This window comes from Lolium perenne, chromosome 2, assembly GCF_019359855.2.
Source record: "Lolium perenne isolate Kyuss_39 chromosome 2, Kyuss_2.0, whole genome shotgun sequence".
Lineage (NCBI taxonomy): Eukaryota > Viridiplantae > Streptophyta > Magnoliopsida > Poales > Poaceae > Lolium > Lolium perenne.
This window is the reverse complement of record NC_067245.2, coordinates 90,343,871-90,359,265: the sequence shown is the minus strand read 5'-3', so window position 1 is coordinate 90,359,265 and position 15,395 is coordinate 90,343,871. Positions and strand designations below refer to the sequence as shown.

General features: G+C 45.4%; 2 protein-coding genes across 2 annotated transcripts; one reads left to right on the top strand and one right to left on the bottom strand.

Annotated features, from left to right (window-relative positions):
* Positions 1-613: 613 nt before the first annotated feature.
* Positions 614-12,653, top strand: LOC127328711 (uncharacterized). Its single transcript, XM_071826125.1, has 7 exons — positions 614-784; positions 1,908-2,104; positions 3,715-3,783; positions 4,460-4,611; positions 11,270-11,318; positions 11,408-11,527; positions 12,084-12,653. The coding sequence occupies exons 2-5, from the start codon at positions 2,029-2,031 to the stop codon at positions 11,309-11,311; spliced, it is 339 nt and encodes a 112-aa protein (XP_071682226.1). The 5' UTR covers positions 614-784; positions 1,908-2,028; the 3' UTR covers positions 11,312-11,318; positions 11,408-11,527; positions 12,084-12,653.
* A 992-nt stretch (positions 12,654-13,645) lies between these two features.
* Positions 13,646-15,009, bottom strand: LOC127333221 (probable long-chain-alcohol O-fatty-acyltransferase 1). Its single transcript, XM_051359562.2, has one exon. It carries the CDS (start codon positions 14,927-14,929, stop codon positions 13,919-13,921), a length of 1,011 nt encoding a protein of 336 aa, XP_051215522.1. The 5' UTR covers positions 14,930-15,009; the 3' UTR covers positions 13,646-13,918.
* Positions 15,010-15,395: the final 386 nt, after the last annotated feature.

Genomic DNA, 15,395 nt, shown 5'->3' with positions numbered 1-15,395 from the left:
ACCGCCACTCTAGTCGCTGGAACCGACACTCTCTCTTTCTCCATGTAGAAAGTGTAAGAGCATCCACAATGCTAGACACTAATCTAGGCGCTTATGTGACAAAAAAAATTAATATATCATCTACGTCGGTTTGCCATAACGTTGGGCGTTTATCTTCTCGTGCCCAGCAGTATCCGCTATCAATGCTGCCAGCCAAAAAAACTGGAGTGTGAGGTGAAACTTCTGTCATTGGGCGCCCAGGATCGACGGCACTACGGCAGCAACTGCCGATCGACTCGGATTTTCATCCTGGCATCGGAATACAAGGGCTGCTTTGTGGGTGCTCTGACATCTTCATCATCCATCTTACAACAACAACAACAAAAAAGCAGACAAAAGAGACTAGCAGCACACCTACGGAGGCTAAGCAGCGAAGAGGAAAAACAAAAAACAAATCCCAACACAACACCTGGTAGGTAAAACAACAATGAGCCAGGTAAACAAAAACTTAGGCCGTGCGTACCAGCCCGTGAAACACAGAGAAAAAAGGGCCGAGACAGAACAACTAAAGCCCACGAACAAAAATTTAACAGGTAAGATACACAACAGCCCATACAAGAAACAAAACAGGGGAGGAGCCGCACCGAGGGCTCCGGCGCCGCCCATCCGGACTCCGGTCGCCTTACTACAGCGGCGCGCCGTATACCTGCATTTCCTCCCCGTCCCGGAACAGTCCGCTGCGTCGCCAGTTCGTTGCGCCGCCGCCACCGCCCCGAGCTCGCTGCGCAGCCTCCTCCGGGCACAGGTAGCATCCTCCTTCTCCCTTCTCCTTACTTCCTTCCTCCCTCTTTCTCCCCTCCCCCCCTGCGTTCCATTTTGCTGTTTTTTTGGCCGTAGGTATCAGAGCTGAGTTCGTAGGTCGATTCTTGTCAAGAGAGGTACTAGTTCATTGATTACTTGGTCTGTGCTAGTCATTGCTAGTTTCCACAGATCGAAACAGGTAAGGGCGGTGTCGCTAGTATCTACACTGCTATCTCTAGTAGTTTTTTTTTTTCCAAAACGCAAAAACTTTGTGTTTGGATGCATTGATAGAAAAGAGAAGTTTTACATAATTGCAAGCTCGGGACAAGCCAACACCGCACCATACAACTCAATCCACTAGATCTAAATGACGAGATCAAGAAATTCAAGCCAATTGCGCGCAGGGTAGCCCAAAATCAAGCCTTGGATCGAATCGTGCTGAGGAGACTAAACGTTTTAGGAGCTGCGTTGTCGAAGATGAAGAACTTGGCAAGCAAGAAGATGAAGAACTTGACCTGTGTGGGAGCCCAAGAGCGCCAGCTGACCTTCCAAGATCTTGACACGACGGCCCCTTGGAAGAGGATCTTGTAGCAATTTGGAAGAATACATGCAGTAGATATCTCTGAAATGGTTCATAAATTGTTCAACTTTTCTGATCGGTCCATTCAATCTACTGACAAACAAATAGCATATAAATTTTGTATAACTTCCTTGCTTGAAATAGGGCACCTATTCTCTAATATACTGAAGCTAAGTCACCTAACTACAGTACTATAGCAAACCTCCGGTGCTTTTACTCATGTATTTTATGGTTCCTGCAATCCTGCATGCATGTCTAGGGGTGTTGTAATGAGATGGAAAAAAATTGCTTTCACTTGCAGCATCACTGAATAGGTTTAGTGATAGTTTCTTAATACGCAGAACTTGATGCTTGTGCATATGAGTATATCGTGTTCACTATTGATGCTTCGAGGCCATATAATTATCTATAAAGGTTTAAATTACTACAGCAAGCCATGATTAATATGGAGAATATGTGATCAATTCTTACACATGTGAGTAGCTTAGGGTTGACAAATCCATTTGCTGCATGTTAACTGATTTTATTGAATCTCTCTTGATTGAAGTATGGGCTCACAGCAATAGAAGAAGGAAAGCCCTAACCCTCTGGTTGCCTTTCCACGGGAAGACATCTGGGTGGCGAAGGCGGTGGCTGCGGCAAGGTCTGGATCCCGGCGCCTGTTCTCCATGTCAGCCTTTCTGCCACGGAAGCTGCCAACCCGTCCCCCGAAGGCTGAGTCCTTGCCCAACCTCTTCGTCCCTGGTACGATTCTTTCTTTCCCTTCTCCTTCCCCTTCCTGTCATTCCTTCCTTCCTAGTAGCATGGTAGTAGTCTTGCGGGATTAAATCTTGCACAAATCATCTAGAGTCAGGTAGTTCTGGATTTGGCCTAATTATTAAGCTGGCGTCTCGGACATTGGATTTTTTTTTTGGCCTGTTTAGAAAGTTGGCATTTTGGGTTGCGCTAAGGCAGTCATCACAGCATACCATGGACTGTTGCAGCGTTGCTTATTCAAGCCCTGCATTCTTGCTTGATTATTTTCTTTTCTATTCAATTTTAAAAGATTTTTTTGCGATTTTTTTAAATATAGAATTGTTTGGAAAAACATATAGAGGGTACCATAGAGTCGTTGCAAATCATTGGCATGAATTATGTCAAGTAACCCAGGCATATGCATGTTCTCATGTTGTTCATGTGATGTGAACTAATCACATGAACTTGTTCTTAAAAAAATAGCACGGAGAGTTATAGAAGGGTATCAAGTGTACCACCACAGGAAATGAACTTTATTGTGGATCCCTGAATAGATATGTATCAACCATATGACGAGACCATACCCTTTTTTTTTGAGAGAGAGCTAGAAGTGGTTAAAAATAATTCATACCTTGCTTGAATAGAACATAAAGATGGGCCTATACATGGACCAAACCCCATTTTTGTCAATTTAGTCTCACACCAGAATGCGCCCTGACACACTCTACTGGTGACCGAACCAATATCGCAGCGCTATGATATTGGATGATCATCCATCTCTTGAAATCATAATTGTTCTGCATGATACATCAACCAGTCCTCTCATGGAATAGAAGCTGATGGCTCCTCTGGAGATCCTATCGTTCAACTGTTTTGAGCAGAGGCTACAGGTTGAAACTGAAAGACCAGTTCTAGAGGAACTGCAGCCAACTAGCAATCTTCTCCGTCTGCACTTTCTCTCTAGGCAGCTTTATTCCATCTTTCGTTTTTTTCTATTTCTTGGGGTCAATTTTACTTTCACTTGACACACCATCACCAATAGCGTAGGTGATGATTGACTAAGCATCAGAAACTAGATCAGTGGTTTTGCTCACTAGAAAGTACTAAATAGGTGACCATTTCAAGAGGAGATTGTGAAACTAAACCCAAATTTTTGAATATCGTGACTTCAGACTGAGATTTTTTCCTATCTTGGTTCTTGCTTGCTCTATATGTACACACGTGAAACCTTATAACATGAAAATAATGTAACCAAAAACAACTTTTCTAACAACCACTTAAAAAAAGCCAGTACAGTTATATTAAAACCCTGGTAAGTACCATTTAAAGTTATGGCAGTTATACTCTTATGGCGCTGAGATTCTTAAATTTATCACTAGTCGTAACTAAATCATTGAATGTTGTTGATCTTGTTATACATATTCTTGTTCGTTGAACAAAAGGAGGGAGTATAGTTCCCCTTTCCAAGTTTCAAAAAAGAAAAGTTCCCCTTTTCCTATTTACTGTCTTCTGTTACAGTTAGAAGTTCAAATTTGGTACCTCTTTTGGGTTGTTTCCTTTCATGTTAACCTTCTGGTCTACACAACATCTGGACTCATATTATTAGCAATGATGTATAGGGTTAAGCAAGCAGACAACAATTGGTGGACTTAGGGAAGCTTTTCGAATGTCTGGTGAAATTGGGCATGGTATATTTTTCTTATAATTTGAACATTGTTATTCTTAGCATGCTTGTGTTTGTGCAATATTATTCTGATATAATTGCAGACTAAATTATAGCAAGAAGCACATACTATAGCAGAACACAGTAATTTTTGTCTCGAGTATTATTCATTCTATCAGAAAAACTATTGAACAAGTACATCTTCTAGTCAGGATTTTATTGTTTTCTGCTAAGACCCCTTAGCTATGAATAATGTATACCTTAAACAAGTCAAATCTTTTCAATTTTACCAGAAGAATCATTAAGGATAGCTTCCGTATACTTGTTTAGTGAATCTTCCTTGGAAATATTTGAACTTAATCTTCCATTCAGCAAACCTGCTAGAATGAAATGGTTAGAATTTAAAAGGCACAAATTCTCTAAATGAAAACTCTAGAGGGGAAAAAAAAAGCTTGTCTGCGCCTTCTCCAGTGAACTAATGGTAGATAGATACCAGCAAATGATTATTCTGGCTTTTCTGTCCTTCAGTTAAGTTGGGTCAGTCCATGTTCAGTGCTCTCTCTTTTCAGTCTAAAGGTGTTAAAATAGTGTAAATTTCATGTACTGTGTTGTTAAATCTGGACTAAAAGTTCTTTTCAGTATTGTGCATCCTATGGGCCTTATTTAATGCTGATGGAGTTCTCTTTTGGCCAACCTTTCAGCATCATCTTCAAAAAGTTCAAGGTGGTATATGATCAACTCAAACCGTTCAGGTTCTCTGACAGTGCGTAAAGATGGCCGCAAAGTACTTCCTTCTTCAATAAAGCCATCTGCATCTTACTCCACACAAGCTTCAGAAAACAGACCAAATCAGGTTTGCTAGTTCTGTTGCTGATATAATTATTATTCAATATTGATTTCTTCAATATTTTCTTGCTTGTAGTGACTCTTGAAAATAATTTTGAGCAGTGACAATGTTGTCCATTTTCTTTGAATATGCTACCATGAATTTTCTGTGTATTGTGGAATATAGGTAATTCTTAACCATGTCACGTTGTGACCATTTGCAGTAGTGACAATGATAACTCTTGCATACATGCGTGAGCTTTACTATGCTTCTTTTTCGTTTTCATTAGTTCTAGTTCTGTTGGGATCGGTGCATCAAGAAGCTGCTGTGTCGCTATTGATTATGTATAGGCATTAGGCCCTAAAATGTAGGTTTTAACCAAGGAAAAAAATAGCGCGCTAAACAAAATAGCGTGACTGTTAGAGTACGTAATGGGCTTGGGCTGGCGGTATAGCCCGTTAGTCTTAGGGTTAATTAAAGATAAGGGTCGCTTGCTTAAGGGTCAAGTAAACCTCTCTATATAAGGAGAGGAAACGTATCAATCTAATCAAGCAAGAATTAAGAAGGAAATCCCTTTCCTCTTGCCCGGCTGTGGGCAAAAGGCCCCCGGCTGGCCTCCTCGCGCCCTCGCAGCCCTCTCTCTCCCTCCCAAACCCTAGCAGCCACATAACACTTGGTATCAGCTTTCCCGGGTTCGATCATGTCCAGCCCTCCACCAAGTTCTTCCCACCCGCCGCCGCCGTACTCCGACGTCCCCACCGTTCTCTCCCCGGCGGAGATCACCGCAGCCCTCCGCGATCTCGCCACCGCGGTCCAGGAGATCCACCTCTACTTGGCCAGCCCCTACGGGCCGCCGCCGGCCGCGCCACCAGCCGCCACCACCGGGCCGCTGCTCCTGCCGTGGCAGCCGCCGCATCTGGCGGTCTCCGCCGCGATCGCCGCCACCACTCCGCCCTGGTTGTCGTGGCCGTCCCAGCCCCGCGGGCCCCGTCGCGTCCGTGGCCTCGCTGCACTGCCGGCGCCGCAGCCACGGTTGCCGTGGCCGTCCCGACCCCTCACGGGCCCCGTCGCGGCCGTGGCCCCGGCTGCGACGGCCGGCGCCGCCGCCCTACCTCGGCGCCGGGGGTCCCTCTTCTCCGGCGACCGGCCGCCTTTTTCCCCTACCGGGACGACTGCGGCGGCAACAACGAATGCCGCCGCCGCCAACGCCGCCATTCTTGCTGTCCTCACCGACGCTGTCCCTGCCGTTCGGTGGGCAGCTGCAGCTGCAACAGCAGCTGCCGTCGCCACCAACACCGCAGCAGCAGCTGCTGCCGCCATCAACGCCGTCCCTGCCTTTCGGCGGTGTGGGAGCGACCATGGCCCTGGGCTCTACATCGACACCGCCCGGGATGCCCTTCCACCAGGTCCGTTTCCCTCCGTCGCCGTCACTGCTTCCGGCTTGGATCGCTATCCGCCACGTGTCGGCGGCGGTGAGGCTGCAGGCTGCTGCGCGCGGCCTCCTAGTGCGTCGGCGTGTACGGGAGATGCGTGATCTGCAGCTGCAGCTCCTCCAAGTTACGCTTTGTTGCGCAACGGACCTCGATCTCGTCCGCTGCATCGGGGATCTTGGGCGTGCGGTTTCCCCCACGGGCGGCGGACATGCTGTTTTTTCCGCGGGCAGCGACCTCAAAGTCTGCACCATCGACAGTCATCCGGCGGGGAGAAGGCATGGTGTCACCGACAGGAGCGCACCGCGTAGCACCACTGCATTCCGCTGCCGGCCGCCGCGCGGGCTCCTTTTGTCCCGCTGGTTTCCATGGGATCCAGCACGTCCGACGGGCGGATGGTGTCCACTTTATGTTAGGGGTCAACAATAAAGCGTCCCAGTCCATTTCAGGTTGAGAGTAATAAAATAAGCCGAGATGTAAAAGGCTCGTTTTTAGGTGTTAGGTTTGTATTGCGTCGAGTCATGGTGTGTTTAGGTTGCAGCTCGAGGACGAGCTGCATGTCCAGGTGGGGTGTAGTGTTAGAGTACGTAATGGGCTTGGGCTGGCGGTGTAGCCCGTTAGTCTTAGGGTTAATTAAAGATAAGGATCGCTTGCTTAAGGGTCAAGTAAACCTCTCTATATAAGGAGAGGAAACGTATCAATCTAATCAAGCAAGAATTAAGAAGGAAATCCCTTCCCTCTTGCCCGGCCGTGGGCAAAAGGCCCCCGGCTGGCCTCCTCGCGCCCTCGCAGCCCTCTCTCTCCCTCCCAAACCCTAGCAGCCACATAACAGTGACCTTCCAAAATATGCTATGAAGATTATAATGTGCTAATAGCACGCTATTTTACAAAATAGCGTTTCACAAAAAGTTAAAAAATAACAAATGTAGTATGTATACTAAGGATTTCAGCAGCTCAAAAATTATCCACATCACAACGATCAACAAATCAAATTGACAAAGTCCTAAGGGCACTGAAAGACAAAGATTTGTCAGTCCAACAAGTAGACAAGTAGATAACTAATTAACCTGCCAACATGCAAACAATTAAAGAGCCAACATGCGGTCATCATCTGATTCAGAAGAAGAACCGCATATTGCAGCTCATCACAATGAAAAACTAGAAGCAACTTCTTCTTAAGCAGATTGCATCAGTAGCTTTTACTCGTTGTGATGTTGATTCTTCTTCTTCAACATGTATGCGTTGTGTGAGGAGGAGTGAGAATTGTCGATGTGCTTCTGTGGTTTCCAACGAGTTGAATGGCTACGGTTAGAATAGGGATTTCAGAAGCTCGTGGGCCAAAAGATCCAAAATAGCTAGTCGGCTGCTCAATTTCCCTGTAAAAATAGCACCGCTACAACGCTATAAAAATAGCGCCGCTATAACGCTACGAAAAATAGCGCGCATAGCGCCGCTAATAACATGATTAGCGCCATAGCGACCCAAATGTGCATAGCGTAGCGTTCACTCTCCAAATACGCTAGCGCCGCTATAATGCCGAAATAGCGTGCTATTTTTTTCCGTTGGTTTTAACTAATGTTTGTTAGAATAGATTGTTAGTTGTTACTCAACTGCTATTGGAATGAATATACTGAAAAGATTCTCTTCGTTTGCCATATCAGTGTAGGTAATTGCTAGGTGTTTTACCGTCTTTTTGTTCATTATATCGATGTGGTGGTATCCTCGATTAAGCTCTTCACTTTACCTACACCAGATTTCTCGAGGAGGCATGAATTATTGATCTGATAGGACAAACTAATTCTGTTACTCATAGACTACAGTTTATTGGAAATCTTGAGTCTTGTCTGTTCTCTTCTTGTTATCCATTTTGACAACATTTATCTGTAGAAGAGTTCAGTATTGTGTATTTACTCTCCATCAACAATATTAATCACCTAACACCTTCATTTTCTGCTTTTGATGCCCACTGTTCATGCATATCTTCGTGGAAACTGTAATTTATCAGTAAACTATACTTTTATTGCTTTAATAGTTGTTTCATGTTTCCTGTTTCATTAATAAATTCTTCTTAGGGTGCATGTCATTCTGGGTCTTTTTTTACTGCTTATAGAAGATTGCCCTATTTATCCTCAGGAGAGAACAGACTTGACAACAACTGAAGATCCTTTTGATGCCCCTATCTATAATACTAGATGATACCCCGCGCGTTGCGGCGGGAATGGATAGATACATAATAACTTACCTGGCCAGTCAATCCGGTTAAAAAGTGGTTACAAAACTTGTAAAAAGTGGCTAAGAGTTGCAATTTTTCCTAGATCGTAAATTAGCACTACTTGCACAAAGAACCACCCCATCACTGTGACATTTATTTGTTATCTACAAAAATAAATATAAGCTTCCTTAGAACCTTTGATCTTCATCGAATAGCCACCACAATTTAGTTTGGAACTTCACAACCACAAAATGACCATATGAAATTTTGGAACACCTACCGCAGAAAATCTGCGATGAGTTCAGTAACCACAATCGTATATACATGTTATAATAAATAAAAGCGAAATCAGTGGAAGACAGCCTCACCTTAGGGATCATGGATAGGTCACCTATTGCCTCATCAGGCATGCTCTTATTCAGTGGCCATAATATTATCTCCCAATGAACTTCTTGTGAAGTATTCACTTTGCTAGTGAAACAAATAACAGATCATCAACTATGAGATGAACATTAGACCATGCTCTACTTGAGGACAACTGAAATTCAAAGCACCGACTTAGCTCCAATCGGTTCTTGCAACCAAACAACGGATCTATCAATCTTTGTTACCACTTTCTGATACTGATAATTTAGTGAGGAAAAATACGTCAGGAAGAACAAAGTGCGATTTTTCCAACGCATAATTGAACAAATAAAATTGCATAGATGAAGGGTCACAACACAGATGAGCACAACAATAATTCATCATCTTCTCCAAATGGGCTGGAAGCACCGTGCAAGAAAAGTTGTCTACATGTGAAAAATAAAAATTAGTTCAGACAAATGAAGCATCAATATGTATTTCATGAAAGCATATTATCTGCCCACCTCGGTGAGTCATTTCATGTATCAATTAATAATAGTATGAAAATCTGCACACTGCAAAGAAAATAGTGGCTACGATACTTCCTAACATAGTTACGATGTGTCTATATTGAGTTCTGATCACGTCGTAGTGAAATTGCAGTTCTTGTATGATGGCCTATCGGGAAGAGCACTTCCATACTAACCTGTTAGAAAGAACAAATGATAAACTTGTATACTAAAAGCTGCCAGGAACGGAAAAATTCCAAATTCAGAGAAAAATAGCAGTACCCCAGTGAGTGTAATGCAGAATACCCGTTGACAAATGACAGCAAAGTGGTACCACTGAAATAAATCCTGCTCAGGTGCAAGAAAATAAGCATATATTACTGATGCAAATAACGTGTCATGCTTGTCATTTTGGCAAGCACTTGGTGGGCATTACGTATCACAGTAGTATAGCTAAAAAGGTGAGAAAAAACAAAGAAATTTATTAGTTATCAATCAGACTTTTGTGGAACTAATAAAAAATAAAATTGCACTTCATAATTGAAGGAGATATATAGTACCTCATGTCCATGTAAATGATCAAAGTAGCCACCAGGGATATCTTCTACCTTATGTCCAAGTGATAGATCAGAATTAATCAAGGGCGTGTTACAGAGAGGAAATACACACTGAACAGGGAGGTGACATCCTCGTCACCGGGAATAGGAGGCGAAGCGGGACTCAGCAGACTAAGTAGGGAGTATCTATGTTGTCCTAGTTCCTCTCCTCTATCCTCCCATGTGCTGGAGAACGCCGGGAATAATCCTCAAGCGGCTGTGATATTGGAGGCAACGAAAGGCTTGGTCCTCGCCCTCGCCCAGCGCAAAAAAAATGGCAGAAGAGAAAACGTTAGAGATGCTTGCTGCTTCAGATGCTGCCATCAGTTTGAGCATGTGTCCTTTTGTAGGGTTGAAGAAGAATCGATTGCGGCTCATGAATTGTGGAGAAGAGGAGGAGATATAAGTGGATGAATTGTGGAAGAAGAGGAAGACATAGGGGCAGTCTGCAACTGAAAACAGATCTCGTGGAGAAGATGATAGGACGCAAACGCAACAATTGATGATTTATCAAAGAAAGTACAATAAGCATAAAAATGATGAGATGGCATGTAGGACTTTTTTTCTGATGAGGTGGCAAAATGCTTAGGTGGATAGCTTGCATGTTGAGAGAATTAAACGAAAGGCTTGGTCCTCGCCCTCGCCCTCTCCCAGCGCAAAAAAAATGGCAGAAGAGAAAACGTTAGAGATGCTTGCTGCTTCAGATGCTGCCATCAGTTTGAGCATGTGTCCTTTTGTAGGGTTGAAGAAGAATCGATTGCGACTCATGAATTGTGGAGAAGAGGAGGAGATATAAGTGGATGAATTGTGGAAGAAGAGGAAGACATAGGGGCAGTCTGCAACTGAAAAGAGAAGTCGTGGAGAAGATGATAGGACGCAAACGCAACAATTGATGATTTATCAAAGAAAGTACAATAAGTATAAAAATGATGAGATGGCATGTAGGATTTTTTTTCTGATGAGGTGGCAAAATGCTTAGGTGGATAGCTTGCATGTTGAGAGAATTAATCTTAGTGGGTTGCTCCAATTTAGATATTATAGATACCTGTGAAGCCAGTGACATTTGCTGAGGGGACATCTTACAGTGTTGTAATACTTGCTGGGCTTGGAGTTGCTGCGTTGGTGGGATATGCTGTTTGCAAAGAGCTTATATTTGAACCAAAAGAGTATGTCTTTTGCATTCTATTAATTTGAACTTAAGGATGCCAAATAGGACAATTTGTAAGAAACATGGTAAACCATACGGGCATATTTAGTTCCTAGCCACACATCTGCCAAACTTTGGCACAAGTGTGGCCGCTCATTGTTTCACTGCCACAGTTGTGTCAGAGGCCCCCATCTGTCATAGGCCACACAAGTGTGGCATGCCACACCTCCTTAGTAGCCTGCCCCACCTGTCGATATACTTATTATCTGGTGTATCACATAAGAAATTTTGTACGTCGATCTGTTTTCTACATGGCATGGTTGTTCTTGTTGCTTTATGGCTAAATATCCCTATGTGGTTTACGATATTGATTTTTCTGGAAATTGCCTGTGGTATCCCTGTTCAATCTGATTTGGAGATTGCTTAATGTTGCTACTATTGTACAGGTACACAATTTTCGGGAAAGCTCTAGCAAGAGTTCAGAGTGATAGTCAGGTTTGTGGGTGTTAGTGTTATTTTGATTTTCGCCTGGTACACTATTATTCATCTCTTAGTATACTTCGTATATTCGCATGATTTTTCAGGTTACGGCCAAAATTGGTTACCCTATAACTGGTTATGGTACGGAATCCAGAAACCGTGCAGCTCGGCAGCGCATTTACAACACGGTTTGGACAGACGAGCATGGTGTTGAACATGTGGAGGTAGCATAAATTCATGTCTCTACAATTTATTGATGTGCCTTCTTTAACTGTGCTGCTTACTTTTGCATCAAGATTATGGTAGTTAAGTCAATGAAAACATAGAAGTTTACTGTGAGGAGCTGCGGTCTCTACTCTTTAATGATGTGCATTCTTTAACTATGCTGCTTACCTGTGCATCACGATTATGGTAGCTGAGTCAATGGAAACATACAAGTTTACCACAAGGAGCTGCAGCAGTTAGTGTGACTCCTTCCTCTCCGATGATAGTTTGTTGGCAGCATTATGGCAATAAGAACTTGCAAACTACAACATTAGGAGAAAAACTAAGATTTTTTTTACTAGGACTCAGTAGTTACGATCAACAGTAATACTTTACAAGTATATAAATTTTAATATGTAATGGACCTTGGCAAGTTTATGTGCTTTCAGATGATGATCTGCTAGTTGGGAAGGGGGCACTAGGATGGCATTTGATATGAATTTATGCACTTCACGCAGTTGTGTGGCACCTCTTTGAACTTGGTTGATCAGTTGAAATTCACATGCATCATGTCAGGTGGGCTTTCTTATCCGAGGGCCGCATGGAGCTGGAAAGGTGCTTGCTGAGATGTTTAAGGATAACTCTGACAGGACATGGAAGTTCACATTTCTTGTCGTCAAGATTACGTCACCATGTCATGCAATGTGATGTTAGAATCGTACGTCCCAGCATAAGGATGCAAGAGACAAATTCAGCTAGCAGGGGCACATCCATGCGATACTATTTTTTTTTACATCCTATCTCATGTTTAATACCGGTCCTCAGTTTACAAAAATTCTGAATTTTGATCTTCCCAAAAGCATAAGTAGGATTGTGGGAAGAAGATGAACTACCGGATCGGCTGATCATCTCTAGTATCTTAGATATGGTGTACCGGGAAAGGACCATAATGTTACTTTGTTTAGCTGAAGGCCGTGTAGGGTTATGTAAAAATAACTCTTTCCAACCCCAATGTTCCTCAAACCTGGTACGGAGCACAAGTGATCCTTCATCTGTTGGGTTTTTTCTCATCCTTTTTAGGTGAGATAGTTTACCGTCGTCTATGGATGTTCATCCAAACCTCTGATGATTTCCAAATAGCAATAATGGTGTATTTTGTTACATTTTCAAATTCTTTCCAGCCCGAGGATTCATGGCATGCTCGTGAAGTGATCTAGATGACTCTTTAGCTGATCTCGTTACTCAGCTAATGGTTGATGTTTCGTGAGCATAGCAACTTCAGTGAACTGTCAGCCCTTACCGGAAGTTTGATCTTAACAACCAGCTTGGACTATGGAAAGATTTGGGAAGTTTTGCATATGTGAATTTATCCCTCTGTCGTGTGAAAGGATGGCCTTATTATGATGAAGTAGGTTTGCATATGACTAGCATAGAGACAGGTTTAAAATGACTTCATACGCTGCCTGTAATGTAAGAATAAAAAAGATAACACTTTAGATAAGCTAAAAATGGTTTTCAGGAGGCTCCCTTTTTTTTTTGGAACAGGCTCCCAGATCATACGCCTCATACTTGTACCGGTGGTTGACATTGTGTTCGTGCTAGTGACATTGTACTTTTTTTTATAAGCTGAGCTGGGAGTGACTGACTGTCTGATTGGTCCATTGGTGACATCGACGGCAATATTTTGGTTATTCCATAGAAGATGGACGGAGTTTTTTTTGGCTATTGGACACCAGTGCTCCCGTTGTTTTAAGAAAATAAAAAAAATCACATTTATGTGTTTTAAAAAAATTATAAAAAAATCATGGTGTAGCCAATGAATTATCCCATAAACGTGTCAAATTTAAATTTCAAATATAAAATATTCTGGGTTACACAAAAATGACAAATGTGTGATCTGGGCATGCATATTTCAAATCTCCAAATTTCAACAGATTTTGTCTTTTTCGTGTAGCGAATTTCATATTAAAATTTTACGCGCTTGTAGGTTACGTCATTTACTATATCCAAATTTATTTTTAGAATTTTTTTGAAATAAATATGTATGATTTTCCATTTTCTTAAATAGCAGGAGCACTAGTGTCCTAGAGTCAAAGACACTTTTCGATAGAAGACACGGGAGATACGATTATGTGCCAAGCTAGAAGATATCCTTTTCTTTTCTTGTCGTCCGATGCTCTTGTTTCTGCAGCGTGTACGCCACTGCAACTACATGACAATCCCATGAGCAAAGTGCCCACGCATAATGCAGCGAAATGAGATTCTGGTATTGCAATCTGTGAAAATATGCTGAAGGTGGCCACTTAATTTTTGTGTATGTGGTAACTAACTATTGAAGGTGATCGTGAATCGCGATAGGCCATACCGACCAGAACGTGATTGTACTCCTGAAACCAACTTTTCTCAAACCGTCACGACCACACCAAGCGCGCCGCCCCGGCAGCCAGCTTCTCCAAGGCCGCCATCATCCCCTCGCACTCGGCGACGATGGCCTTGTCCAGGCCGCTCCGTGTGACGGGCGCGAAGAACAGCCATGACGCGGTCCCCGCGACGAACGCCAGCGTGGCCGCCGTCGCCGCCGCGCGCGGCGGCCGCCACATCCCTCTCTGCCTCGCGCACCACCGCTCGGCCACCACGCACGCGCCATGCAGGACGAAGAACGCGGTGACCTCCCCCGTGCCGGCCTGGAGCGTGATGTAGTAGAACATGAGCTCGTGCATGAGGCCCGACACGAGGAACGTGGCGAGCACCCCCGCGGGGGCGCCGAGGCGGGCGCGCACGGGCCGGTACACGCTCGGCCGGAGCGCCCCGGGCACCATGAGGTTCCACCGGTGGCCCCAGAAGTCGCGGAGGGACGACGCCAGGTACGGCCGGTCGAACTGCGGCTCCAGCTCCGCGCCCAGCAGCGCGCGCGCGAACGCCGCGGCGGACGCCATGAAGAGCTCCAGCATCAGGTACACGTGCGCGCCGTCGAACGCCACCACGCCGTACTGCGGCATTCGCGCCCGGACGCGCCGGAGCGAGATGAGCGCCGCGAACAAGGCCGCCTTGGCCGCGTAGGACAGGAGGAACTCCGGAGGGAGGGACCGCGAGTTCTCCGCGCCTCTGTCCCGGAGCTTGATGGGGAGCGCGGCGCAGGTGACGAAGCGGACGAGTGGGAGGGCCGGGTGGAGGGGGCCGTGGCCGGCGGCGAGGAGGAGGAGCTTGAAGCCGCAGAGCCAGACGAGGAAGAAGGCGGAGATTGTGCGGAGGAGGATGGGAGAGAAGGTGAAGGGGAGGACTGGGAGGACGAGGAGCGCCGGGAGGAGCGCGGCCAGACGGGCGAGTCCGGGGACCACGCGCGAGGCGGCGAGGCGCGCGTAGGCCATGGCCGCGGCCACGGCGGCCGAGACCAAGGTGAGGCTAGTCAGCTCGGACGCCATGCCGCGTTCGATGAGCGCAGCTAGCCGCTGTTGAGAGCCTGAGATAGATAGTGAGATCTGGATGGAGTCCACTGTCTCAAATTGGTATCTGAAAAAGGTTTTAAACAAGGCAAACGCTTTAGTCTAAGATGCATCAGTTTTGTCAGTACTATCAGTATATCAGGTCATCTCCGCCCGGGTTACATCTGGGCATGGGCAGCCCGGCCCGGACGGCCCGGCCCGACCCGGCCCGAAAATCCCGGGCCGGGCCGGGTCGGGCTTGCACTTCGGGCCGGGCTCGGGCCTGAAATCGGAGCCCGAACGTCGGGCCGGGCCGGGCTCGGGCCTGCAGTTTCGCGCATTTTAGCCTGGTCGGGCCGGGCTTCTCGGGCCGGGCCGGGCTTTTTGGTCATTCGGGCCGGGTTCGGGCTTAAATTACAGGCCCGACGGTCGGGCCGGGCCGGGCTCGGGCTTGACTTTTTACCCG